General features: G+C 48.7%; 1 protein-coding gene across 4 annotated transcripts; it reads left to right on the forward strand.

The window, feature by feature from the left end:
• Window positions 1-41: 41 nt before the first annotated feature.
• On the forward strand, window positions 42-25,834 carry LOC106580798 (ARF GTPase-activating protein GIT1). Of its 4 annotated transcripts, none has more exons than XM_014162235.2 (21): window positions 42-420; window positions 3,071-3,204; window positions 4,074-4,186; window positions 4,556-4,661; window positions 4,922-5,008; window positions 5,528-5,658; window positions 5,963-6,057; window positions 6,465-6,507; window positions 7,205-7,231; window positions 8,053-8,101; window positions 8,686-8,758; window positions 9,537-9,634; window positions 10,625-10,736; window positions 14,440-14,567; window positions 15,695-15,847; window positions 16,849-17,145; window positions 21,958-22,038; window positions 22,357-22,433; window positions 22,670-22,843; window positions 22,950-23,013; window positions 23,257-25,834. In XM_014162235.2, exons 1-21 carry the CDS (start codon window positions 369-371, stop codon window positions 23,470-23,472), a joined length of 2,310 nt encoding a protein of 769 aa, XP_014017710.1. In that variant the 5' UTR covers window positions 42-368; the 3' UTR covers window positions 23,473-25,834. The 4 variants fall into 4 exon arrangements, with proteins under 4 accessions (XP_014017710.1, XP_014017709.1, XP_014017711.1 ...); XM_014162234.2 differs by having other exon boundaries at window positions 44-420; window positions 22,667-22,843; XM_014162236.2 differs by lacking the exon at window positions 7,205-7,231 and having other exon boundaries at window positions 44-420; window positions 22,667-22,843.
• Window positions 25,835-27,190: the final 1,356 nt, after the last annotated feature.

Here is a 27,190-nt window from a genome sequence, read left to right on the forward strand (position 1 = left end):
GCGATCAGAGCAAGGGGGAGCGAGCGAGCGAGCGAGTCGAGTGGCAGGGCAGGAAGGATCGCAGTTAGCATACTTAGGTCTCGATATTTGCAATGCTGTGTGCGCTATTGTTTTACATCCCTCTAGATATGCGCTAGCCAGTAATAATCATCCCATTGACGAGGCCTGCGACTCGCTGCATCAGAAGTTTAGGGCTGAAACCGCGTAGGAGGAAAAGGGGTAGCTTCGGGCGGGGAGAGCCGAAGACCACATCGCCGGCTTCCGGGGAACCAGGGCAGCATCGAGAAACAGCCGACGGCGGTCTTCGGAAGGGCGAGCATCAATATAGAATTTGGATAAACAACCACTACTGCAGTGGAACCCTAAACATGTCAAGAAAGGTCCACAGAACCGAAGTATGTGCCGACTGCAGTGCACCAGGTACAATACAAACGGAAACAATGTGTTTTAGTCTTTGAGATGGACTAGCTGGCGACATTTAGGTGGGACGGTGGAGGCCTGTGCCCGCTGTCAGTAGTACAAGAAAACGGCGCAGGTTCACAGGCAGTTAGTTAGTCAGGCCTTTAAACGGAGTTACATTTGCATGTTCAGTATGTGTTGATAAATAGTGACTAGAAGGTTACTTTGGTTTAGTTACTTTGGTTTATTGGATGGATTTTAGTGTGGCAGATTTGTTTCGCGTGCTTGACTAGCTCGCTACCCAGCGCAACTAACGTTAGACGTTTGTTTGTATTTCTCCTGATAGCTAGCGAACGTTAGTTGTGTTAGCTACCAGCTAGACGTGGCGGTTAACTACTTACCTAGCTGGCTAACAAATGAGAAAAGGTGTCTGTCTTGTCTAACTTGAATAGCTTGCTATCACAGCTTTTTGTCAGTAAAGTTGGCTCTGTAGGTAGAGCTGAGCTGGCCACACGGGCTAACTGGCTAGGTAGCTAGTTCAATTTGAAGACGCCAGGCTAATTAAGCTAGCTAGTTTGGCTTGTCTTCCTCTATAATACTTTTTTAAATAAATGTGACCAATTCCAAGTTGTAACGTGTATATAGCTAGTTAGTGTGCTAACGTCAAGAGGATTAGCTGAACGTTGTTACTGAGAGCTAGTTAAATTGTCATAAAATAGTAGTTTAAGCTAGTTGGCTAGCTAGCTACCTGCAACTACCCAATGGGTTAGCAAACAGTGCGGCGTTGATGGTAGCACTAGTAGAGGATGTGAATAGTGATTGAGTGAGTGCCTGTATTCTGGACCCCTGACCCGTTTAGACTGCTCCATCTGTAGGCAAAAAAACTAACATTTTTAGCTTAATCCTCCTGCTCATAAAATCCTGAATTGTCTTGCAAATCATGAAGGCTATATTCTCCAACTCAGTTTTTCTGCAACATTATTGTGCCCCCACAACTCTGATGTGATGCCAACCTTGGCATCCTGGCCGGCATAGACTTGGCCTTGCACATTTAGCAATCCTGCCTCAATGTTTTGGAGAGGAGAGTTTGGGATGGGGGTGGGTTGCATGGCAGCTGCTCTCCCTCACAGCTGCTCTCCCTTCAGGAATGTGATTCTGCTCTGAGCCTCTTCTACACCATCCCAGCTGATTTATGACACTCCTGACCATCACTCCTGTGTAGTTACCTGCGTTAGCCTGGCCTGCCTGTATACCTACTCTGTGTGTGCACTGTGCAGTTTCTTACTTGCAGTCTACCGTCAGCTTTCTGCGGCCCCAGCGAGCTGCTGACCGCACCACTAGTGTGTGACTTCTTGCAACCCTCCGCACTGGAATAGCTACTGAACTCCTAAACAACCTCCATATTGTGGAAGAAGTCATATAGCCACTATAGGATATTTGTTACTTCCAGTATGCTCATAAGGCCTTTTTGTTTTTCTGTCATATGATTAGAGTTTTATGGATTGTGATGGGCACCACAGCATGTGGTAGAATGCTAGACTGAATAGGGGGCTACAGCCTTCAGTAGTGTTGACTGTAGATATAGTGGTAAAAGAGACTAGAGTGGCCCCATATGCGCTCTGTGTGTGTGTGTGTGTGTGTGTAGCCTAGGTCAGTGTCTGTGTGAGTGCATGCGTATGAAATCACATTAGGCGCAGCCCACACTAAGTGGAAATGGAGAGGAAGAGCAATGGGGCTGTTCTGTGAAGCTTGGATTATGACGAGATTTAACTTTTAGTGTCAATGAATGGAATCTATACCGATGAAGAGCCCTGTGTCTCTTCACATTTGGTTTAGCGCTCTGCTTTGTCCTGCTCTGCCATGGGTACAAACCCAACAATGAATTGCTGCTTTTCATAGATTATAATATTTGAAAACAGTAGGCATGCTTTGTTGAGTATTGCCAATAGCAATTTGTTTCAAAATTGTCCCTCAAGAACAGATCTCTCTCTGCATGTATTTGCTCCGCCCCAGCCCAATCTCTTAGGCTTGGCTCTTAGGCCTACCAATTGAGAGAAACAAATAATGCGCCATCTAGTTCCTCGGACAGAATGGGTTGTTTGAACCTCTTACACAGTTAGCTTAGCGTAATTGTAGCAGGATCCTGAGGGTGTAGGCTAACCTTGCCCCAGCCAGACTTAATGACTAGACTCTGGTTCTCTTTGTGCCCATTGAACTCTGGACTTGTCTAGTATGATGATCTCATTACCACCTAAAGGCACAATTGGGCGGTACTGGATTTTTAAAGGTCAGACTTGTATTTAGGCTATGCAGTATGATGCTATTAATAATGGCATTTTGTTGCGTTTTGTTGATTTTTATGGTCCTGAGAACTCCTTTTTAAGTATCATTGTAAACTCCACATGTCATGCAAACTGTCAGCCTGTTTGTCACTCTCACAGTAGGCTATTTGATTATTTTAAATGTATGCAGTAAACAATGTCAAATATTAGGCCTAACTTTATTACCAGTAAAACAAAGCTATAGACCTAATGATGAACCTGAGATGTCCTATTAGCCAGTCAGAGGTGGGTCTTCGCTAAATAGCCTAAGTTGTACACACCTGACCCCCCGGTTTCCCCCCCGTCCTCTCTCTCACTTTATATATTTCTCTCTTTCTCTGTGTTTTCAGATCCGGGCTGGACCAGCATCAACAGGGGCGTTCTGATCTGTGACGAGTGCTGCTCTGTGCACCGCAGCCTGGGACGCCACATCTCCATCGTCAAGCACCTGCGGCACAGCGGCTGGCCCCCTGCACTGCTGCAGGTACCTGGGAAGGGACAAGATAGGGGCCTGGGCTGGAGGGGTACTGGGCACTGGGGATCATTACTGATGGGTGTACACGTAGCCTAGTAACTCAGTATTTGGCAAGTGGCTAAATGACAAGTAAACCAATTCAACCAATGTATTAAGCCTATACCTGTTTGTTACGGATTTATAACATCTATATCCATAAACTAATAATTAACACTTAATAAACTACATGGGAATTGCCAGGGACCTCACGATATTACGATATTTAGGTGCTAATATGATATGTATTGCGATTCTATATGTATTGTGATTCGATAATGTGATTTTATTGAGAATTGATGTTCCAAACTTATTGCTCACTATATGTCTGCTGCAGAGAGACGCGCGAGCATGTAAATAAAAGCGCTGAAAACATGTTGGCTTACTATTTAAAAAGAAGATGGCGATCAAGCTATAGGATGAAAAATACTGGCATTTTGGCGCAGGCACAGCTGACTAAAGCTACCTAGAAAAACACAATAAATAGATTTATCATCCAAAATAATATTGCGATATATCACTAATATAAAGTAAGTGTTACCTGGCTGCTGGACAGATAAGATTTGAGAATACTTTTGTTAGGAACTGGCTTTTTTTTAAAGTTGTGTGTTCACATTATTTAAACAGGATGGAAATGAGTGGGGAGGTAGATGCAGAGAGTGGTGCTGAGGTTGGGATTCGCACCCATGCTTGGTGGTGTATAGGTGCTGGTGGCGTTACCCACTAGACCAGCCTCAGGCACAGGAAGAGGCTTTGATTAGCTCTAAGAGGACGTTCCAAACATTAGATCATTTCATGTTAGGGCTGTGTTGTCGTGTGTCTCACCAGTATGTGTGTTTTAGATGGTGCAGACCCTGGCCAGTAATGGGGCTAACTCGATTTGGGAGCACTCCCTGCTTGACCCAGCACAGGTGCAGAGCGGCCGCAGGAAACCCAACCCACAGGACAAAGTCCAGTAAGTTTATTTTATTTTATTGTTTCACAACATATTTAACGAAACGTCAGATGAGAATCAATTCTCATTTATAATGATGACCTGGGTGGGAACATTCCCGCTTACCTATAGTCTCTTGTTTGTGGAACTCTCCCCCACCGAGAGATTTACTTTCACTTGGTCAATTGTTATAGTCTGATCAGGCTAATAAGCTTATGTGTTAGATGCAGCTCAGCCTTGGGTCATTAGCTAGTATCAGACTGTTATGGGATCAGAGAGGATTTGCTCCTCGGCGTCTCCTGCTGCAATGATTCATACATAGAGCTGATGTCTTACCCAGTTTGTCCCTACTCTCTGTCTTTGTGTGTGTCCGTGCGTGTGTGTGCACAGCCCCACCAAGTCCGAGTTCATCCGCGCCAAGTACCAAATGCTATCCTTCGTCCACAAGCTGCCGTGCCGCGATGACGATGGTGTTACCACCAAGGACCTCAGTAAGGTGAGGCCCCGCCCCCTCAGGTCAGGAGTCAGATGGTGACGTCCTTCACAGGCTGGGCAATGCCTGGTGGGCCGGGCTGCCTCCACTGAGGCTCTACACACACAGAGCCTGCCTTTCTTCTTCTCTCCCCTGTAGGCAGGAAGCACCTTAATGACACCACATGAATAACTATTGGAAGCTTCACCACTGAGGGGATTCACAGGGTCTCTCTCTCTCTCTCTCTCTCTCTCTCACTCTCACTCTCACTCTCACTCTCACAGCAACTGCACTCCAGTGTAAGGACGGGGAGTCTGGAGACATGTCTACGGCTGCTGTCTCTGGGAGCACAGGCCAACTTCTTCCACCCGGTGAGACCCATACCACCTCCACCCTCCCACCCCCTGTTACTGCAAATTACCCACTTTCTCACCACTCACCCTGCCACCCCCTGTTACTGCAAATTACCCACTTTCTCACCACTCATTACTGCAAATTACCCAGTTTCTCACCACTCACCCTGCCACCCCGTTATTGCAAATTACCCACTTTCTCACCACTCACCCTCCCACCCCCTGTTACTGCAAATTACCCACTTTCTCACCACTCACCCTGCCACCCCGTTATTGCAGATTACCCACTTTCTCACCACTCACCCTCCCACCCCCTGTTACAGCAAATTACCCACTTTCTCACCACTCATTACTGCAAATTACCCACTTTCTCAAAACACTTACAACCCCTGTTACTGCAAATTACCCACTTTCTCACCACTCACACTCACAACCCCACCTGTAGAGCATCAGTCCAATCGGTCTATGCTGTGTCCATGCTCCCTTAAATCCCTATTTTAAGTAATGATCTGTGTGTGTGTGTGTGGTTGTCCTCAGGAGAAGGGCACCACTCCACTCCACGTGGCAGCCAAGGCAGGCCAGGTTCTGCAGGCAGAGCTGCTGGTCGTGTACGGAGCTGACCCCGGAGCCCTGGACATCAACGGACGCACACCCATGGACTACGCCAGGTAGGCTACACCAGGGGTCTATTCATTAGTGTACACTGTTGCAAAAACCGTTTTGCAACGGAAAACAAGGGTTTCTCATTGGACAAGTTCAGGTAGTCCCTTTCCGTTTTGGCCATGTTTGCTTTTGTTACTTATGAATACACCCCTGGCTCACTCTTTTTGAACATAGTATACACACACGCACACACAGTTTTGTGTGTGACTCTATCAAGGTAGTCAGTGTGTTTTTTTTTGTTGCTGCTGTATTGTCAGTAAGCTTTTTTCATATGTACAGTTATACGATCTGATTGTGTGTGTGTGGCAGGCAAGCGGGCCAGGTGGAGCTGGCAGAGCGGCTGGTGGAGTGTCAGTACGAGCTCACAGACAGGCTGGCCTTCTACCTGTGTGGCCGACGCCCTGGTAGGTGACCTTTTACCTCTGCCAAGGATCTTAGAGGGCTCAGAGTTGAAGCGATAATCAGCAATTAAGTCGTTGAGATCTCGCTTGGTGGGTGTATCCTTCAAACAGCTAGTATGACAGCAGTTTTGTTGTTAGCCAATGTCAAAGCTTACTAACAAGAGCTGCCCTCTCCCTACATTTGAATAACATTGAGACATTTTTCAATTCTGGTCACTTGCTCTCTCGACGCCGACCGCTAAAGTCCCTGTTTGTCTCTTTGTGTCTCTTCCTTCCATTGAACATGACTGGTTGGTGGTTCCTAGGTCGCTGATTATCGCTCCAAGTATGGACCCACTGTTATGCGTCTTTCACCCAATGACTGTTTTACACAATACAATTGTTTCACTCTATTGTACTCTATCCTGTAGATCACAAGAATGGGCATTATATCATTCCTCAAATGGCTGACAGGTAAGTGTCAAAGGGTCATGTGTTCAGGGTCAACAGTATGGGTGGGAGGAGTATATTTATAAATCTGCATGGTGGTTGATATTTATCATACATAGGGGCGGTTTTCAGACACAGATTTAAGGCTAATCCTGGACTAAAAAGTGTTTTCAAATGAGATTCTCTACTGGGCATTATTGTCTTTGACGTGACAGGATATTCTGGCAATGCCTTTGATTTTCTGGAATCGACAATGAAGTGTTAGGAATAGTTTTATTGTATTGCAGTGTTTTGACCAGTAGGTTGTGCCCTGCCATTAAGTCAGTCTGTACTGCTAGATAGGAGAGGAAGGCCCCCGTTACACTAATGAAACTGACTGCATGTCTGTCTGCTGAGCTACAATGGACTTCTACAACACTGTTCTTACTGTACTATACTCTGTACTATACTGTACTATACTCTTGGAGTTTACTCTTGTGAGCAGTGGAGAACTAGTGGGCGGTATTCACAAAGCGTCTGAGTAGCTGATCTAGGATCAGTATTACCTTAGATAATAATTCATACGATTATATAGACCGAGGGGGACCTGACCCTAGATCAACACTCCTACTCTGAGGTGCTTTGTGAATATGGGCCTTCTCTTTTGCTTTCTACCTGTCTCTTTCTTGTCTCGCTCACTCGTTTTCTGTTCTCTCCATTTGTGCTGCGCTTGTGGAGGCAGAGCTCGCCCTAAGTGTCCGACACAGAGGTATCTCTCGCTTTTCTCTTTCTCCCCCCCCCCCACCCCCTTTCCTCTTTATCCCATGGGCTCGTCATCTTCTTGCTGGTGTCAGGGAAGGAGGGAGGAATTGCTGTACTATTCTGTCTACCTTTTTATATAGTAGTATTACCTTTTATGATGTCTTGATTCAATAAACAGTGATGAGAGCCCTTTGCTTTTAAATAGGAGGCTGGTATTTTATCCCATTATCAGGTTGGCTACTGTATCTCGACCACCAGTACTCATTGTAGATAATACAAGTACTTAGGCCTATCGTTTTAAATGTTGTCAAACCGAAATGGAAGGAGGTACAGGTAACTGCCAAAATAAAGGAAACACCAACATAGTGTCTTAATAGGGCGATGTTTTCATGCTCATCTAACCATTGTGACCACTCATGCCCTGTGGATGGGGGCGTTGTCATCCCATGGGGGCATAGCCATGGTAGCCAAAATAATGGCCTGCCCTGCATTTTCCTACCAGATCCTAAGCATGATGGGAGGTTAATTGGTTAATTAACTCAGGAACCACACCTGTATGGAAGCACCTGCTTTTAATATAGTTCTCTCATTTACTCAAGTGTTTCCATTATTTTGTCAGTTACCTATATATTTCACCTGATTATCTGCCATGGCCTTTGCTTCATTTCCTGACACCCCTGCTGTCTCACCTCTCCCACCGCCCTGAGAAACCCACCCCCCGTTCCATCTCGTCCACCTCCTCACCTTTCTCTCCTCACCCCTCTCTCTCTCTGTTTGTGTCTGTGGTTGTTTCATTGTGGCATTGTGTCTGTTTGTGTGTCTGCGTAGCCTGGACCTCTCAGAACTGGCCAAGGCAGCTAAGAAGAAGCTGCAAGCGGTGAGTAGTGCTGGGTGGTCAAAGGTTTGGGGTCATGGGTTAGAGTTAACCATATAGATACAGCCTTAACTTCCTGGTTTGTGTTCATTTGGACAGAAGGGAAAACATTTTGAAATGTTTGGAAATGGAAAACAAGTCCAGGTATCCCTCCCATTTTCAGTCTGTTTTCTTCTATTTGGTGCCTAATGAACACGACCCAGAGCACGATCTAATCTGATAATAAACTGAAGCAGTGGGCCATGTCTGTATCAGTGACTCTAATTGTCTATGACAGAGGAGTATGACTTTCTCCATTTTCTGTGTATGGTATAATCGATTCTCCTTTGGCCCAGGCAGCAAAAGGGCCGAGCTCTTTAGTGTAGTGCTACTGTTTGTGTTGACAGTATTGCTGTTCATGATTGTCCTGCAGTTTGCTCTATTATTCTAAGTGTGTGTGTGTGGTGTATATTTTTCCCTCGCGGGTATTTGTTCTTTTGGTGTGCATTGCTTATGTTTGTCTTGGTCTTGTGTACACTGTCTGCATCACTGTGTGTGTGTGTGTGTGTGTGTGTGTGTGTGTGTGTGTGTGTGTGTGTGTGTGACAGCTGAACAATCGATTGTTTGAGGAGCTGGCCATGGATGTGTATGACGAAGTGGACCGCAGGGAGAACGATGCAGGTGAGACTCCTCTCCCGTGTAACCCATCCCCTGCTTCTCCCTCTCCTCCACCTCTCTAGAATCTCTCCATCCTGCGCCCCTTTCTGTCTTTTGCCTTTTTGAGTCATGCAATCTGTTTGGGCCACTCTGGGTCCACGTCCCAAATGGCATCCCATTCCCTATATAGTGTGCTACATTTCACCAAGCCCTGGTAAAAAGTAGTGTCCTATAAAGGGAATAGGGTGCCATGTGGGATGTAGCCCTACTGTTGGCTGTTCCCCCGGGAGAAGGAGTCACTGTTTAGAAAGGAAACATAAAGAAACGCATCAACAAAGTCTGTTAAAGGGCACTGGGTGAGGTCTAAAATTAGAGGGGGAGACAGAGTGGGAAAGAAGGAGGGAGATGGAGAGAGGGAGGCAATTTAGAGAGAAGGAGAGAGCGAGTTGGTGAGGAAGTGCCTCAGGAATTCTGGAGTCTCTCTTTCGCTCTCCTCCCTCGCTTTCTCTCAGAAGGTGGAGCAGTCAGACTGCGTTGTCTGACATACTCTCCGCAGGTAAGCAGGATGGGGTAGAGGCAGAGAGCTGGACACACACAAGCGCACACACACACACAGCTCAAGGTATACCAGGACATTTTAGGAGGAGAGAAGGTGTAAGTCTGTTCCAGTGGAGCTGTGCACCGTGTTATTGTGTGGGTGGCAGGCAGGGTGTGTTCCAGCTGAAATTACCTTGTTTCTCTCTCACTCACACATCGATGGATAATTTATCTCTTTCTTTCTGTCCTTCGTCCCCTTTCCCAGTGTGGCTGACGACTCAGAACCACAGTACTCTGGTGACGGAGCGCAGCGCGGTGCCCTTCCTGCCTGTTAACCCCGAATACTCAGCCACACGCAACCAGGTAACCACTACTACTATCTCTCTCTCACACACACACACACAACAAATGAATAAAAATGTGACTGCCAGCAAATGCCTGAATATCTTAGTTCCTATGCGTATTTCTTCTTCTCCAACTGCTGTGTAAGCTTAGTGATACCAGCAGGCTGAAGGCGATGTTAATCACAGTGACACAGGCAGGCAGTAGAAGGGACTACGGATAAATCCTCCTAGAGCACGACAGATCTTAAAACGGGAACAAAAGTGAGAACAGAAGGGCAGGCGAAGAAAGAGAACGTCTGGGCTGAAATGGAGAAGGAGAGAGGGATGAAATTCTATTAATAGTTTTGTGGCTGCACTGGGATGTCTGAGCTTCTGCACTGGCCAGTGGGATATAGAGACAGCGAGTGAGAGAGATTTTCCAGCTGTGGAGGATGGTGAGGGGAAATTAAAGGGGTTGTGTGTGATTGTGTCCTCCATCAGTTGGCTAGCTCGTTAGTGTAAACATAGGCCTTAACACATCAGTACCCTCACCACAGTGAGATCCCCAGCTAGTATTGGATTGAATAGCGTTGGAGCCAGCTGATTGGTCAGTAGTAGTGTGTTTTGTTTCATGCCAGAGCGACTGAGGGAGAAAACACACACACAGAGGATGAGGAGAATGAATTGTGATGACTGTGTGCTCACGGTTGGACCATGTTTAGAATTGAAACCACATGGATACAAAGCCTGCATTTTTGTCCCTTTATACAAACACAAGCATGCGAATTGCTAGGTGCAATGTTTAGTGTGTGTGTCTCTCTTCCGAAGATCAACTGTAGCCCCTATGACTGTGCTTTTCCACACCACATGACCAGTGACCACAGGACTGCAATACCAGAGACTGTGGCTCCAATTTAGTGTTTGCTTCAATAATACACCAAAAATGTCTGACCTCATTTTGCTCCTGCAGACATGGGTCTATGTGTCGGTGGGTTGTTGAATGTGTCCCCTGCCTGTCTTTGTCTTTCAGGGTAGACAGAAGTTGGCCCGTTTTAACGCTCGTGAGTTCGCAACGCTGATCATCGACATCCTGAGTGACGCCAAGAGGAGACAACAAGGGAAAGGCCTGAGCAGCCCTACTGGTGAGAGAGGGGAGAGGACCGAGGACAGGGAAGGGGAGCCGAGGGGAGAGGACCGAGGACAGGGAAGGGGAGCAGAGGGGAGAGGACCGAGGACAGGGAAGGGGAGCAGAGGGGAGAGGACCGAGGACAGGGAAGGGGAGCAGAGGGGAGAGGACCGAGGACAGGGAAGGGGAGCAGAGGGGAGAGGACCGAGGACAGGGAAGGGGAGCAGAGGGGAGAGGACCGAGGACAGGGAAGGGGAGCAGAGGGGAGAGGACCGAGGACAGGGAAGGGGAGCAGAGGGGAGAGGACCGAGGACAGGGAAGGGGAGCAGAGGGGAGAGGACCGAGGACAGGGAAGGGGAGCAGAGGGGAGAGGACCGAGGACAGGGAAGGGGAGCAGAGGGGAGAGGACCGAGGACAGGGAAGGGGAGCAGAGGGGAGAGGACCGAGGACAGGGAAGGGGAGCAGAGGGGAGAGGACCGAGGACAGGGAAGGGGAGCAGAGGGGAGAGGACCGAGGACAGGGAAGGGGAGCAGAGGGGAGAGGACCGAGGACAGGGAAGGGGAGCAGAGGGGAGAGGACCGAGGACAGGGAAGGGGAGCAGAGGGGAGAGGACCGAGGACAGGGAAGGGGAGCAGAGGGGAGAGGACCGAGGACAGGGAAGGGGAGCAGAGGGGGGACCGAGGACAGGGAAGGGGAGCAGAGGGGAGAAGAGGACAGGGAAGGGGAGCAGAGGGGAGACCGAGGACAGGGAAGGGGAGCAGAGGGGAGAGGACAGGGAAGGGGAGCAGAGGGGAGAGGACAGGGAAGGGGAGCAGAGGGGAGAGGACAGGGAAGGGGAGCAGAGGGGAGAGGACAGGGAAGGGGAGCAGAGGGGAGAGGACAGGGAAGGGGAGCAGAGGGGAGAGGACAGGGAAGGGGAGCAGAGGGGAGAGGACAGGGAAGGGGAGCAGAGGGGAGAGGACAGGGAAGGGGAGCAGAGGGGAGAGGACAGGGAAGGGGAGCAGAGGGCCGAGGACAGGGAAGGGGAGCAGAGGGAGAGGACAGGGAAGGGGAGCAGAGGGGACCGAGGACAGGGAAGGGGAGCAGAGGGGACCGAGGACAGGGAAGGGGAGCAGAGGACCGAGGACAGGGAAGGGGAGCAGAGGGACCGAGGACAGGGAAGGGGAGCAGAGGGGAGAGGACAGGGAAGGGGAGCAGAGGGACGAGGACAGGGAAGGGGAGCAGAGGGACCGAGGACAGGGAAGGGGAGCAGAGGGGACCGAGGACAGGGAAGGGGAGCAGAGGACGAGGACAGGGAAGGGGAGCAGAGGGACGAGGACAGGGAAGGGGAGCAGAGGGGAGAGGACAGGGAAGGGGAGCAGAGGACCGAGGACAGGGAAGGGGAGCAGAGGACCGAGGACAGGGAAGGGGAGCAGAGGACCGAGGACAGGGAAGGGGAGCAGAGGACCGAGGACAGGGAAGGGGAGCAGAGGACCGAGGACAGGGAAGGGGAGCAGAGGACCGAGGACAGGGAAGGGGAGCAGAGGACCGAGGACAGGGAAGGGGAGCAGAGGACCGAGGACAGGGAAGGGGAGCAGAGGACCGAGGACAGGGAAGGGGAGCAGAGGACCTCGGACAGGGAAGGGGAGCAGAGGACCTCGGACAGGGAAGGGGAGCAGAGGACCTCGGACAGGGAAGGGGAGCAGAGGACCTCGGACAGGGAAGGGGAGCAGAGGACCTCGGACAGGGAAGGGGAGCAGAGGACCTCGGACAGGGAAGGGGAGCAGAGGACCTCGGACAGGGAAGGGGAGCAGAGGACCTCGGACAGGGAAGGGGAGCAGAGGACCTCGGACAGGGAAGGGGAGCAGAGGACCTCGGACAGGGAAGGGGAGCAGAGGACCTCGGACAGGGAAGGGGAGCAGAGGACCTCGGACAGGGAAGGGGAGCAGAGGACCTCGGACAGGGAAGGGGAGCAGAGGACCTCGGACAGGGAAGGGGAGCAGAGGACCTCGGACAGGGAAGGGGAGCAGAGGACCTCGGACAGGGAAGGGGAGCAGAGGACCTCGGACAGGGAAGGGGAGCAGAGGACCTCGGACAGGGAAGGGGAGCAGAGGACCTCGGACAGGGAAGGGGAGCAGAGGACCTCGGACAGGGAAGGGGAGCAGAGGACCTCGGACAGGGAAGGGGAGCAGAGGACCTCGGACAGGGAAGGGGAGCAGAGGACCTCGGACAGGGAAGGGGAGCAGAGGACCTCGGACAGGGAAGGGGAGCAGAGGACCTCGGACAGGGAAGGGGAGCAGAGGACCTCGGACAGGGAAGGGGAGCAGAGGACCTCGGACAGGGAAGGGGAGCAGAGGACCTCGGACAGGGAAGGGGAGCAGAGGGGAGAGGACAGGGAAGGGGAGCAGAGGACAGGGAAGGGGAGCAAGACGAGGACAGGGAAGGGGAGCAGAGGACCGCGGACAGGGAAGGGGAGCAGAGGGGACGAGGACAGGGAAGGGGAGCAGAGGACAGGGAAGGGGAGCAGAGGACAGGGAAGGGGAGCAGAGGACCGAGGACAGGGAAGGGGAGCAGAAGAGGACCGAGGACATGGAAGGGGAGCAGAGGGAGAGGACCGAGGACAGGGAAGGGGAGCAGAGGGGACCGAGGACAGGGAAGGGGAGCAGAGGGGAGAGGACAGGGAAGGGGAGCAGAGGGGACCGAGGACAGGGAAGGGGAGCAGAGGACGAGGACAGGGAAGGGGAGCAGAGGGAGAGGACAGGGAAGGGGAGCAGAGGGGGAGAGGACAGGGAAGGGGAGCAGAGGGGAGAGGACAGGGAAGGGGAGCAGAGGGGAGAGGACCGAGGGGAAGGGGAGCAGAGGGGAGAGGACAGGGAAGGGGAGCAGAGGGGAGAGGACAGGGAAGGGGAGCAGAGGGGAGAGGACAGGGAAGGGGAGCAGAGGGGAGAGGACAGGGAAGGGGAGCAGAGGGGAGAGGACAGGGAAGGGGAGCAGAGGGGAGAGAGAGGACAGGGAAGGGGAGCAGAGGGGAGAGGACCGAGGACAGGGAAGGGGAGCAGAGGGGAGAGGACAGGGAAGGGGAGAGAGGGGAGAGGACCGTGGACAGGGAAGGGGAGCAGAGGGGAGAGGACCGAGGACAGGGAAGGGGAGCAGAGGGGAGAGGACCGAGGACAGGGAAGGGGAGCGGGAGAGGACCGAGGACAGGGAAGGGGAGCAGAGGGGAGAGGACCGAGGACAGGGAAGGGGAGCAGAGGGGAGAGGACAGGGAAGGGGAGCAGAGGGGAGAGGACAGGGAAGGGGAGCAGAGGGGAGAGGACAGGGAAGGGGAGCAGAGGGGAGAGGACAGGGAAGGGGAGCAGAGGGGAGAGGACCGAGGACAGGGAAGGGGAGCAGAGGGGAGAGGACCGAGGACAGGGAAGGGGAGCAGAGGGGAGAGGACCGAGGACAGGGACTGAGCCAGTTCAAACGCCATCTTTATGAATTAAATATGCTCTGGATATGAATGTGTTTCAGCCCGCACTTCAGTCAATCCATCCATTGCGAATGTATGAGTGAAAAGGAGAAGTTACTGAGATGTATTTTAAACGGCGGGGTCGGGGTTGCCTGGTTCACTATTTGAGCTGTAGTTTTCCAGGTCTTTCTGTGGCTCAATCTCAGTACGTCTTTCTCCGATTCCTCACATCCTATCTCTTCCTGAGCCAGGGCCTATGTTGTTGCTCTGCTCTGATCCAACCCTGTAGACTCTAGTCTGGACCTGGGGGCCGATGACGACCAGCATGACTACGACAGCGTAGCGTCGGACGAGGACACGGACAGCGAGCTGACCACTCAGAACAACAACAACGCGCAGCGCAACAACCGGGCCAAGGTGAGGAGAGAAGGGCACAGAAGGACGGCAGGGTTGTGTTCATTTAGGCATCAAACGGGATCTACCTGAATTTGTCCAATGGGAAACGTTTTGCACCGTTTTGCACTAATGAATACACCCCCAGGCCTGTGTTCACTAGGCACCAAGCAGCCTGAAACATAGTGAAAGGGGGAGGTACTATTCGGAACTGGCCTAATAGGAAGCTCTTGTTTTCATTTTCCATTGCAAACCGTTGTGCTATGTTTTTCTCTACAGGCCAACATTAGAGTACCAGAGAACAGGCTAAGTATTCCCCTTAAACCTAGTAAATAGATGGTTAAAATGTGCACTAAGAGACATGGAGGAGGGAAGGGATGGAGCTAAGTGACCAGGAAGTGGTGCTATGGTCCCTGCTCAGAGTTATTAGAGGCACTTCAGACGTGTCAAGCATCTCAAAATAGAAGTGCTGATCTAGGATCAGGTCCCCCCCGTCCATGTAATCATATTCATTGTGATCTAAAAGGCAAAACTGATCCTAAATCAGAAAGTTCTTCTTAGCTTCTTCTAGTGATTGCAGTATTATCCCCAGCAGTGTCTTGCTCCCCGCCTGTCCCAGCATGCCTTGCGGGAGTGGCAGTGCTGCTCCTGCTGCCACATACTTCCACAGTGACATCACAGCTATTCTGGGTCTCCAATCAGAGGAGCATTGTTCCACGAGCAGGGGAGGAGAGGGAGTGCAAGAGGAGAGGGGGGTGAAAACCCTGTTAAAGCAGGCGCCCACAGTCACAGGACGTGGTGGAAAAGCTGCAGTAAAATGAGAATTTAAGGTTCACTTTGTGACGAAGCTCTGTTCTGGTCTCATACAGACAGAAGCTCTGTGCTTCTCAGATGTGGCTGAGCTGTGAATGGACGCGGATGCTGTTCAAAGTCATTTCCAGTTGAAAAGAGATTTCTCAAATTTAGTTTGTGTTAAATGTGAAAAGGTAGTTATTTTAAGCTGTGCTCAGACTTCTCCATTTACTGCTGAGGGATGATGAAATCTAGTGCAGCTTATTGCACAGACAATAACCCACATAAACGACTCCCGATTACTTGTGTGTGTATTTTTAGATTGTTTTAATTATATTTCTGTGTGTGTGTTCCCTCAGAGCATGGACTCGTCAGACCTGTCGGACGGGCCCATCACTCTGCAGGAGTACCTGGAGGTTAAGAAGGCCCTGGCCTCCTCCGAGGCTAAAGTCCAGCAGCTGATGAAGGTCAACAACAACCTGAGTGAAGAGCTGCGCCGGCTGCAGAAAGAGGTAGGGAGACGAGATAAAAATGGAGGGAGGATGACAGGGAGAGGAGGGAGGGAGGGAGGTATGGATAGAGTGATGGAGGGAAGCATGCATGATGGAAAGACTGGAGGAATTTCAATATGTCTAAAAGTTTATTATGCACCAAGATGTGCTTTTCTAATTATAGTGGAAGATGTATCTCTTTTGCCTCAGTATATTAGTGTGTTGTCACTATCGGTGTTGGTCTACTCTGTTCCCAGAGCTGTCCTTATACTGTAAGCAAATTGTGCAGCTCAGAACAGTATCTGTTGGTGTAAGCACTGCAGTTCGTTCCTCACTGTGTCAAATATCAGGTTTTGTTCCCATCTGTTACACCATATTTAGTCACTTTGTTTCCGTTCCGTCTCTCCATGGTTTGTGTTCTGTTCTCATGAATGCCTGAGCTATTGTCCCATGTCTATCATCACTCATGTCTGACACATGGAGAAATACCAGCCCCTAGACACACACACACACACACACACACACACACACACATCAGCCCCTAGACACACACACATCAGCCCCTAGACACACACACACGTCAGCCCCTGCACACACACTTGGAAAATGCACAGCAGTTCTCTTCCAGTGTTGATAGTTTGACAGGTACATACAGGTAAAACGGTGTGGGCTAGAGCAGCCCCGCCGTACACCTCAATTAACAATGCATGTGTAGTTCTCTTATTTTCCAAGATACGAAAGATCAACCCCCAGTACTGCCAATATGTATGTTTATTTGGTTAAGAGAACCCAGCATGTAGTTATACTCACTAGATTAACATGCAAGCCAGTTTAAGCCCTTATATCCCCCCCCATCAGCATAGACTCCCTATAAACTGTTAGTCTTACCTTCATCCATGTCTAGTATGTAGTTAGCTAAAGGAAGCTCCCTGTACAGTACCTGTGTATGTGGATGCGTGTCCGTGTGACCTTTGAAACATTCAGGTGACCCTCCTCCCCCCCGTCCCCACCTCTTCCCGTAGATCTTGCGGATGCAGACGGAGAACAGTGCGTTGCGGGGGGGCCAGGTCGGAGGAGGAGGGGGAGCTGGCGGTTTGGGAGGCGGGGGAGGAGGCAGCCCGGCACATTGGCCAGGGGGGGTGAGAGGCGGGGGAGGTAGGGGAGGGGACCACTCCAGCCTAGCCGTGTCCTCGGCTGTGCCCGCCCACCGGAGGGACAGACAGGCTTTCTCTATGTACGAGCCGGGGGCCGCCACTCCCAAACCCCACTCCCCGGGCCTGGACTCCCTGACGGGCCGCCTGCAGCCTCTGCACCCCAGTGTAAGTGTGAGCAACGCGCTACGGCCCCCAGGTGGCCGTGGTCATGGTGATATACACCACCTGCCCTCTCTGTCTCTACTGCTGCCTACCTCCTCTACTGCTGTCTGGCATGCACACACCGCTCACCAGTGGAGCGCGCCTCTACTTTAACCCCTAACCTTTGACCCCCAGTCTCTACCGCTGGTGCTATGCTTTCTGGGCCAGATGCTGCACGCACGCACCTGCCCCAAATACATACATACATACATACACACACACACACACACACACACTGCCTAGCCCCTCTACTGAGCCTTCGGCACTGTAGCAAATCACTCTTCGCCTCCACTCACTTCACATGAGTTTCTCTGAGGCTTTTTTGAGTGTAGAAGGTCATGTTGTTAAGCTAAGATGGCAGGTAGCTTTCCCACCATTGATGAGTGAAGATGTCCTAATCTTAGACACTCCCCAATCATAGCTTTCCCATTCCCTACCTCTAGTGTGTGCAGCACAAGCACGAGGTGTTAGTGGTTTGACCTGCCCTCTTAGCCATAGGCACTTCACAATGGATCCTTCAAGGCAATGTGTCAGTCAGTCACAGTGGAACTAAGTGGGCAGGCAGACCTATACGAATGTCAGCAGTGCTTGGATCACCTGTTGGGTGTGTTGACAAACAGTGGAAATGAACAGAAATTGACGGTCGATCTTCTGTGGTCAAAGGCGATAGGACGGCCACCAGCTGCGCACGGCCGCTGTTCCTGTTAGTCTGTCTGCGCTCTAAGCTAATGCACTACTTACGCATTCACGCACTCACTCAGCCCTGCTCCCAGCCACTCTGACTGGTATGGAACGTGCATAGGAAGCCAGGAGGTAAAGTCTGTCTCTGTCTGTCCTGTCTGTCTTTTATTGTGCTCATTGTTGCATCCAACCTTTACGTTCCATTGTCCATGCGGGTGATGCAAATTCACAATGCATACAATGCCTTCGGAAAGTATTCAGGCCCCTTGGCCTTTTCCACATTTTGTTACATTACAGCCTTATTCTAAAATTGATTAAATGTTTAAAAAATCCTCAGCAATCTGCACACACGACACCATAATGACAAAAGGAAAACGGGTTTTTACAAATGTTTGCAAGTTTATTAAAAGTTAAAAACGGATCACATTTACGTAAGTATTCAGACCTTTACTATGAGACTTGAAATTGAGCTCAGGTGCATCTTGTTTCCATTGATCATCCTTGAGCTGTTTCTACAACTTGATTGGAGTTCACCTGTGGTAAATTCAATTGATTGGACAGGATTTGGAAAGGCACACGCCTGTCTATATAAGGTCCCACAGTTGACAGTGCATGTCAGAGCAAAAACCAAGCCATGAGGTCGAAGGAATTGTCCGAGGAGCTCAAGAGACAGGATTGTGTTGAGGCACAGGTTTGGGGAAGGGTACCAAAAATTGCTGCAGCATTGAAGGTCCCCAAGAACACAGTGGCCTCCATCATTCTTAAATTTAAGAAGTTTGGAACCACCAAGAGCTGGCCACCTGGCCAAACTGAGCAATTGGGGGAGAATGGCTTTGGTTAGGGAGGTGACCAAGAACCCGATGGTCACTCGGACAGAACTCTAGAGTTCCTCTGTGGAGATGGGAGAATCTTCCAGAAGGACAACCATCTCTGCAGCACACCAACAATCAGGCCTTTATGATAGAGTGGCCAGATGGAAGCCACTCCTCAGTAAAAGGCACATGATAGCCCACTTGGAGTTTGCCAAAAGGCACGTAAAGACTCTCAGACCACGAGAAACAAGATTCTCTGGTCAGATGAAACCAAGATTGAACTATTTGGCCTTAATGCCAAGCGTCACGTCTGGAGGAAACCTGGCACCATCCATACGGTGAAGCATGCTGTGGGGGTGTTTTTCAGCAGCAGGGACTGGGAGACTAGTCAGGATGGAGGCAAAGATGAACGGAGTAAAGTACAGAGCTCCATAATGAAAACCTGCTCCAGAGCGCTCAGGACCTCAGACTGGGGCGAAGGTTCACCTTCCAACCTGTCAACAACCCTAAACACATAGCCAAGATAACACAGGAGTGGCTTCGGGACAAGTCTCTGAATGTCCTTGAGTGGCCCAGCCAGAGCCCAGACTTGAACCCGATCGAAACATCTCTGGAGAGACCTGGAAATAGCTGTGCAGCAAAGCTCCCCATCCAACCTGACCGAGCTTGAGAGGATCTGCAGAGAAGACTGGGAAAAACTCCCCAAATACAGGTGTGCCAAGTTTGTAGCGTCATACCCAAGATGACTCGAGGCTGTAATTGCTGCCGAAGGTGCTTCAACAAAGTACTGAGTACAGGGTCTGAATACTTAAGTAAATGTGATATCAGTTTTTTATTTAAAACATTTTTGCAGAAATTTGTAGATTGAGGGAAATATACATTTTTTTTAATCAATTTTAGAATAAGTAACCTAACAATGTGGAAAAAGTCAAGGGTTCTGAATAATTTCCAAAGGCACTGTATTTCAGTTTGGTTTATCTGTGCATTTTTCCATGTCTCTCTTTAGTTTGTATTTTGTAGGGCATTAGCAAATGCACAATTTCTTATTGTGTAGTTTGTAAATCTTTTTTTTAATAGACCCTAGAGTTCTATATGCTAGAATATATCTAGATATGTTATTTTTCTGTGTACACTACCGTTCAAAACTTTGGGGTCACTTAGAAATGTCCTTGTTTTCCATGAAAACATACATGAAATGAGTTGCAAAATTAATAGGATATATAGTCAAGATGTTGACAAGGTTATAAATTATTTTTGATTTTAAATAATAATTGTGTCCTTCAAACTTTGCTTTCGTCGAAGAATCCTCCATTTGCAGCAATTACAGCCTTGCAGACCTTTGGCATTCGAGTTGTCAGTTTGTTGAGGTAATTGGAAGAGATTTCATCCTATGCTTCTTGAAGCACCTCACACAAGTTGGATTGGCTTGATGGGCACATCTTACGTACCATACGGTCAAGCTGCTCCCACAACAGCTCAATAGGGTTGAGATCCGGTGACTGTGCTGGCCACTCCATTTATAGACAGAATATCAGCTCACTACTTCTTCCCCAAATAGTTATTGCATAGTTTGGAGCTGTGCTTTGGGTCATTGCCCTGTTGTAGGAGGAAATTGGCTCCAATTCACAGGGTATGGCGTTGCAAAATGGAGTGATGGCCTTCATTCTTCATCATCTTCATTTTTTTCTGTGTCTCACAAATGTTCTTCTTTGTGATCCAAACACCTCAAACTTAGATTCGTCTGTCCATAACACTTTTTTTTACAATCTTCCTCTGACCAGTGTCTGTATTCTTTTGCCCATCTTGATCTTTTCTTTTTATTGGCCAGTCTGAGATATGGCTTTTTCTTTGCAACTCTGCCTAGAAGGCCAGCATCCCGGAGTTGCCTCTTCACTGTTGACGTAGAGACTGGTGTTTTGCAGGTACTATTTAGTGAAGCTGCCAGTTGAGGACTTGTGAGGCGTCTGTTTCTCAAACTAGACACTAATGTACTTGTCCTCTTGCTCAGTTGTGCCCCGGGGCCTCCCACTTTCTATTCTGGTTAGAGCCAATTTGCGCTGTTCTGTGAAGGGAGTAGTACACAGCGTTGTACGAGATCTTCAGTTTCTTGGCAATTTCTCGCATGGAATAGCCTTCATTTCTCAGAACAAGAACAGACTGAGGAGTTTCAGAAGTTTTTTTTGTTTCTGGACATTTTGAGCCTTTAATCAAATCCACAAATGCTGATGCTCCAGATACTCAACTAGTCTAAAGAAGGCCTGTTTTGTTTATTGCTTCTTTAATCAGAACAACGGTTTTCAGCTGTGCTAAACATAATTGCTAAAGGGTTTTCTAATGATCAATTTGTCTTTTAAAATGATAAACTTGGATTAGTTTACATAATAGCTCCAATAGTCATTAACAATGTCTACACTCTATTTCTGATCAATTTGATGTTATTTTAATGGACCAAAAAAATGTGCTTTTCTTTTGAACGATAGTGTATGTCTCGCATTGTTGCTAATAAGACATTTAGAAGTACTTTTTTAAGATGACCTGGCGATACTGTATATCATTAATTTAAAAGTAAAAAAAATGGATTGTACAGTTTGAATCCCTTCATAGATATTGGACCACACAGTGGTAAAACCCAGTGCTCTGTTGAAAACCAGAGATGACGATGACTTCATTGTTATGGACATGATTTGTGTATCATACAAATATTCACATAGATGTTCAGTCTTCATCTAGTTAGCTCTCCACTAGGGAACAGTGAGTCCAAGAGTGGCCTACTGGCCATACTGTCTGGAATAACTCGCAGCTTAGGCCCTTATGTCAGTGAGCCTGTATCCAAAAAGTGTCTATAACCGTGCTGACTGTATGGGTGTGTCTGGTAATGTTAATGACTTACTCCTGTGTGTGAGTTTGTCTGGGATAATGGCTCACTAACTACTTGGCAGGACTTAGCTCAAGACACACATTTTCTTAGAATTCCAGTCAACTTGAGCTGTACTCCATCACTAACTACATTTTCAGTATAAGCCTGTCCTGGGGAAAGTTGCACTGCAGTTTGGCTGTTGAGTTATTTGACAAAAATAATCAACTTTGACCTCGACATATAGGCTAGTATCTCCGCACACAAAGCTGAGCTGACTCTGCTCAAGCACGTATATATCGCATCCCAGTGTTTGTTCGGAATCTTCCTACAAAAATGTAAAAAAACATTCTGTCAGGCAGTGTTCCTTCTGCGGTCCCTCTGTTGCTTCTCATCCTCCTCTGAGTTCCTGTTCTGTCCCACCTCCAGGTGAGGAAGGGGGGTCCTGGTGGTCCAACGCCCTATGGAGGGTCGCACCTCTCTGGCTCCATGGAGATGGGGAGATACATGGTAAGACTGGCTGACTGTTGCCCTCCTTTACAGTTAGTTGGTCAACTCATCTGTGACTTCCAGGCTACTTCGCGACCAACCCCAGACCAGCTGAAACATTCAGTGGCGTCATATAAATGCTGACACTGACAGACACTGTTTTTATAGACCAATGTGAGCTGATGCATTGCCTAGGGTTGTATATTGTGGCTTAGTGGAAATGTTTGTGTGAATGGCTTGCTTTTGGTTGGTTACTGAAGATATTACCATACTCTCACTGATGTTAGAATCACTACTCCTACCTTTTTGACGCTGATAAGGTGTTCTGTTTGTGCACAGGGCCCTAAAGGAGAGAAGCATGGCAGTGGCACTGACGGTGACTATGACAACACTCAGATGTATGAGCTGTCGCTAAGGTAAGGCTAGGGAGGGGTGGGGAGTAGGGATATCTGGAGCAGTTTGCTGCCCGGTGACCGGGTCATTCTGGAGTCTCTCCCAACGTGTAGGAGGGGCAGACAGGCCGGGCTCCAGGGTGTACCTAGACATCTAGCAGACTGCCTTTGTCAAGGACGTATTTACTGTGGTTACTGAGAGACTGTGTGAATTGCAGGCTAATGTAGAGATTGTTCTGTGTGCGTGTTTCCTAAAGTAGGGGGCGCAGCAGTGAAGAGGAGGGACGGGGGGATTCGGAGGAGTGGGGTGGGGGTGAAGGGGGTGAGCCGGACCCTACCCTGCCCTGCACCGAAGACGTCATCCTTAAGACGGAGCAGGTGACCAAAAACATCCAGGAGCTTCTGAGGGCCGCACAAGAGTTCAAGCACGACAGGTAGAGCCCCGACTACGAGACTTTAACGTTGCATCTGTGGTGGTAACAATAGTTTGTCTTGTGTTGTATCTGTGGTGGTAACGAGAGGTTGTCTTGTGTTCCCCAGTTTTGTTCCATGCTCTGAGAAGATCCACTCTGCTGTCACTGAAATGGCCTCTCTCTTTCCCAAGGTAAGGTTTTGCGCTCTCTCTCTAGATTCTGTATGGTGTGAAGCTGACACCGCCAGTTATCATTACAACAACAAAGAAGTTGCTTCAAACAATAAACCGTTGTAATTTTTGGTGCATGTGTAATAGAACAGCAGAATATATACTGCACATTTTTTGGGGACCAAATACAGATTCTAGCTTTAAGCAGTAAGTGTTGTCGCCTCTAACTGTGGCCCTCACCCCTCTCTCTCCATCTCCCCTCAGCGGCCTGCCCTCGACGCCGTGCACTGCTCCCTGCGCCTCCTGGCGTCCAGCGCCTCCCGCCTCCAGGTGGAGTGTCGCAAGGCGGCTCCCTCGGACCCGTCAGCGCCCGCCGTCGACTACCAGCTGCTCACCCAGCAGGTCATCCAGTGCGCCTATGACATCGCCAAGGCCGCCAAGCAGCTGGTCACCATCACCACCCGCGAGAAGAAACAGTGACTGGAGTAGAGAGGGGACGGACAGGGGAGTGGCGAGGGGGGGAGAGGGAAATACCAGCCAACGGGAGAAGCTATATTGGCTGCAGACCGAAAAGATCTGAGGATGAATACAGATGACATGAGAGGAATTGAAGGTAGGGAATGAAGAGCAGGGGAAGACCAGGTGGTGGTAATATATGACAATAGAACGAAGCTGAGAAATGGCTGCAACTCTCGCTACTATACCTGAGTGGACTGAGAGAGTGCAGTTCTGCGGGGGAGGGGACTCTGAAGAGGAGTGTGGACCATTGAGACAGTAATCGCATGTGGGGGATGGACACGGCACAGCACAACAGCGGCTCAGCTCTCATCTCACTATGATCTCACTCTGTTGTTCCTTTTGGGGGGGGGGACCCTTAACTTCAACACCCCTCTCTGTGCAGCGCCTCAAACCCTCATGAGACCAAGGTAGGCTGGGGCCAGTCAGTGTGGCCTACAAGGGGGCCAGGCCTTGGAAGAGAGAGACACACTGCTCTACCCCTCTGTCTCTCAAACACTGCCTCCTCTGTAGTCCCACGCTCTGCTAAGGAGGGCCCTTGCTACTCCCTCAGAACCCCTGGTACACTACAGCATGTCTTGGCATCGTGGACAAACGACTAGGTGATGTTTTATTATTTTCATGTATTTTTTTTAAATGTATGCCAATCTGTTGGTCTGTACCTCTGGGGACAAGAATTACTGACTTAAGAAAAAAAACACTTACACTGGAATTATTGTGATTATTATTATGCCCATTGTTTTGTATTATTATTATTATTATTATTATTATGGTCATGAATTACATTGTATGTTTGCTTATTTTAAGTTGTCTCATGTATGATGGTTCCTGTTCAGAGGACCAGAGAGAGCTGTGAGAATACTCTCTCGCCTTCTGTCTGACTGGGACTGGACACATGCACGCGCACACACACTAACTTGTGAAATGGTCCTCAAACACTCCTGGAGCAGTCCAATTCCTCCCGGGTGACATTTCAGTCATTTTATTTCTTCTGCCTGTCATGTTCTAATATGTCAGTAGCCAAGGGGTTGAACAGATGCCAAAGGGGTATAATCTGCTATCAGTAGAAAAAGCCTTGGAAGCGGCATGATATATATTATTGCAGCCATTGGCTGCTTCAGTCGCTAGACAAAGTTAATCTCAATGGCACTACAGTGGGATCCATACAGTTCACTCTTCAACATATGCCAACTTGAAGCAGACTAGCTAGATAGTCATTTTCACAAAACATTTGTTCCCAAACTGCAGGTTTGTGGGGGCACTGAGGAAACTTTCCCTGTTTTTATACTGTGCTGAACAAATGAACGGTCACACTTAGCTGAGTGACACAGGCTGACCAAAGCACTCCACGTATTTAGTTTGATTTCTTACCTTCAAGGACTTCAGTGATCGTCTGTCAGATGGATCTGGGTCATGTTAATTAGGAACTAAACGGATGGAAATGAACTGAAACAGGGAGGGACTACTTGGACCCACACATGGCTTGTGTGATCCTGGACACCTGGAAGCTCTTCCACCTCAGCTTGACCCATGTTCACTTATCCAAAGGGTCCCGTCGTTTGAATATCCGCCTGACTGTGCTCTCACGTGATCGACATTTAATGAACCTGTAAGGGATGAGATCTTTTATCTTTTCCCAGTCAAATCATGTCCAAAAGATTGTCAAATGTAACGTTCCAATCATGATTGCCTTTGCACATCTCCTGCTAGACTGGCTTAATACGTAGTGATGTTGTAGCTGTTTGGGTTCCTTCAGTTGATTATTTATCGCCAGCTCTCACACACTGGGCCAGTATAAAATACTTTCTTCCCCATTAAAATGTCCTCCTTTTACCTCTCAGACAACCTGTTATAGAATAGAGGCTTATATATAAACATATTTTCATGCTATTTTTTTAAGCTATATGTTCATATTGTGTTTGGGAGGTCAGATCTCGTTACCCATGGTGGGTTTCAGGTCTGAGGGGTAAGTGAATAGAGTCTGAAGTCTGCCACTGGTTAGAACTAAACTCATCTCAAGTCTGAGGGGAAAGGGCTGTTGCACAATGCTACGCCTTTCCCCCTTCTTAATAGACACTTTTTAGTATAGGGTCCCTTTTTAGTGGGAATGTTAGACGCACACATGCATCCTGCATGCCATGCACAGCGAACACACACACACTCATGTTGTTCGGACAGTGGCACTGTGCCCCGTACTGTTTTCTGTGTATCATACACTTCACCTGGGAGATTCTTTAAACACAGGCAAAAACTGTAAAAAGTAGAACATTTTAAAAAAGGTCAATCGTAAGCTGTACATTTCTAATAAACTAAAAAAACAAGTGAATTGTCCTAAACGTATGTGTTTTTTGTTTAGTTCAAGATGCTTGAAACCTACAGTACCAGTCAAAAGTTGACACACCTACTCATTCAAGGGTTTTTCTTTATTTTTACTTTTCTACATTGTAGAATAATAGTGAAGACATCAAAACCATGAAATAACACATATGGAATCATGTAGTAACCAAAAGTGTTAAACAAATCAAAATGTATTTTAGATTCTTCAAAGTAGCCGCCCTTTGCCTTGACAGCTTTGTACACTCTTGGCATTCTCTCAACCAGCTTCATGAGGTAGTCACCTGGAATGCATTTAAATTAACAGGTGTGCCTTGTTAAAAGTTAATTTGTGGAATTTATTTTAATGTTTTTGAGCCAAACACTTGTGCTGTGACAAGGTAGGGGTGGTATACAGAAGATAGCTCTATTTGGTAAAATACCAAATCCATATTACGGCAAGAACAGCTCAAATAAGCAATGAGAAACGACAGCCCATCATTACTTTAAAACATGAAGGTCAGTCAATACAGAACATTTCAAGAACTTTGAAAGTTTCTTCAAGTGCAGTCTCAAAAACCATCAAGCACTATGATATGACTAGCTCTCATGACGACCGCCACAGGAAAGGAAGACCCAGAGTTACCTCTGCTGCAGAAGATAAGTTCATTAGAGTTACAAGCCTTAAATTGCAGTCCAAATAAATGCTTCAGAGTTCAAGTAACAGACACATCTCAACATCAACTGTTCAGAGGAGACTGAGTGAATCAGGCCTTCATGGTCGAATTGCTGCAAAGAAACCACTAAAGGACACCAATAAGAAGAGACTTGCTTGGGCCAAGAAACACGAGCAATGGACATTAGACTGGTGGAAATCTGTCCTGTGGTCTCATGACTCCAAATTTGAGGTTTTTGGTTCCAACCGCCGTGTCTGAGATGCAGGGTAGGTGAACGGATGATCTCCACATGTGTAGTTCCCACCGTGAAGCATGGAGGAGGAGTGATGGTGTGCAGGTGCTTTGCTGGTGACACTGATTTATTTAGAAATCAAGGCACATTTAACCAGCATGGCTACCACAGCATTCTGCAGCGATACTCCATCCCATCTGGTTTGTGCTTAGTGGGACTATCATCTGTTTTTCAGCAGGACAATGACCCAACGCACCTCCGGGCTGTGTAAGTGCTATTTGTGTGAGGAAAGACACTGGGAGACGAGAAGCAAGTACAGGGAGTGAACATTTTATAAATAACGGACATGACAAAACACGGACAGCGTCTGGACAAGGGGAACAAAACTAAATGAATGGAGACATGGGGAAGAAACTGAGGAAGTGACAGATATAGGGGATGCAATCAATAAGGTAAGAGT

Source organism: Salmo salar, chromosome ssa20, assembly GCF_905237065.1.
Source record: "Salmo salar chromosome ssa20, Ssal_v3.1, whole genome shotgun sequence".
In the NCBI taxonomy this organism is placed as follows: domain Eukaryota; kingdom Metazoa; phylum Chordata; class Actinopteri; order Salmoniformes; family Salmonidae; genus Salmo; species Salmo salar.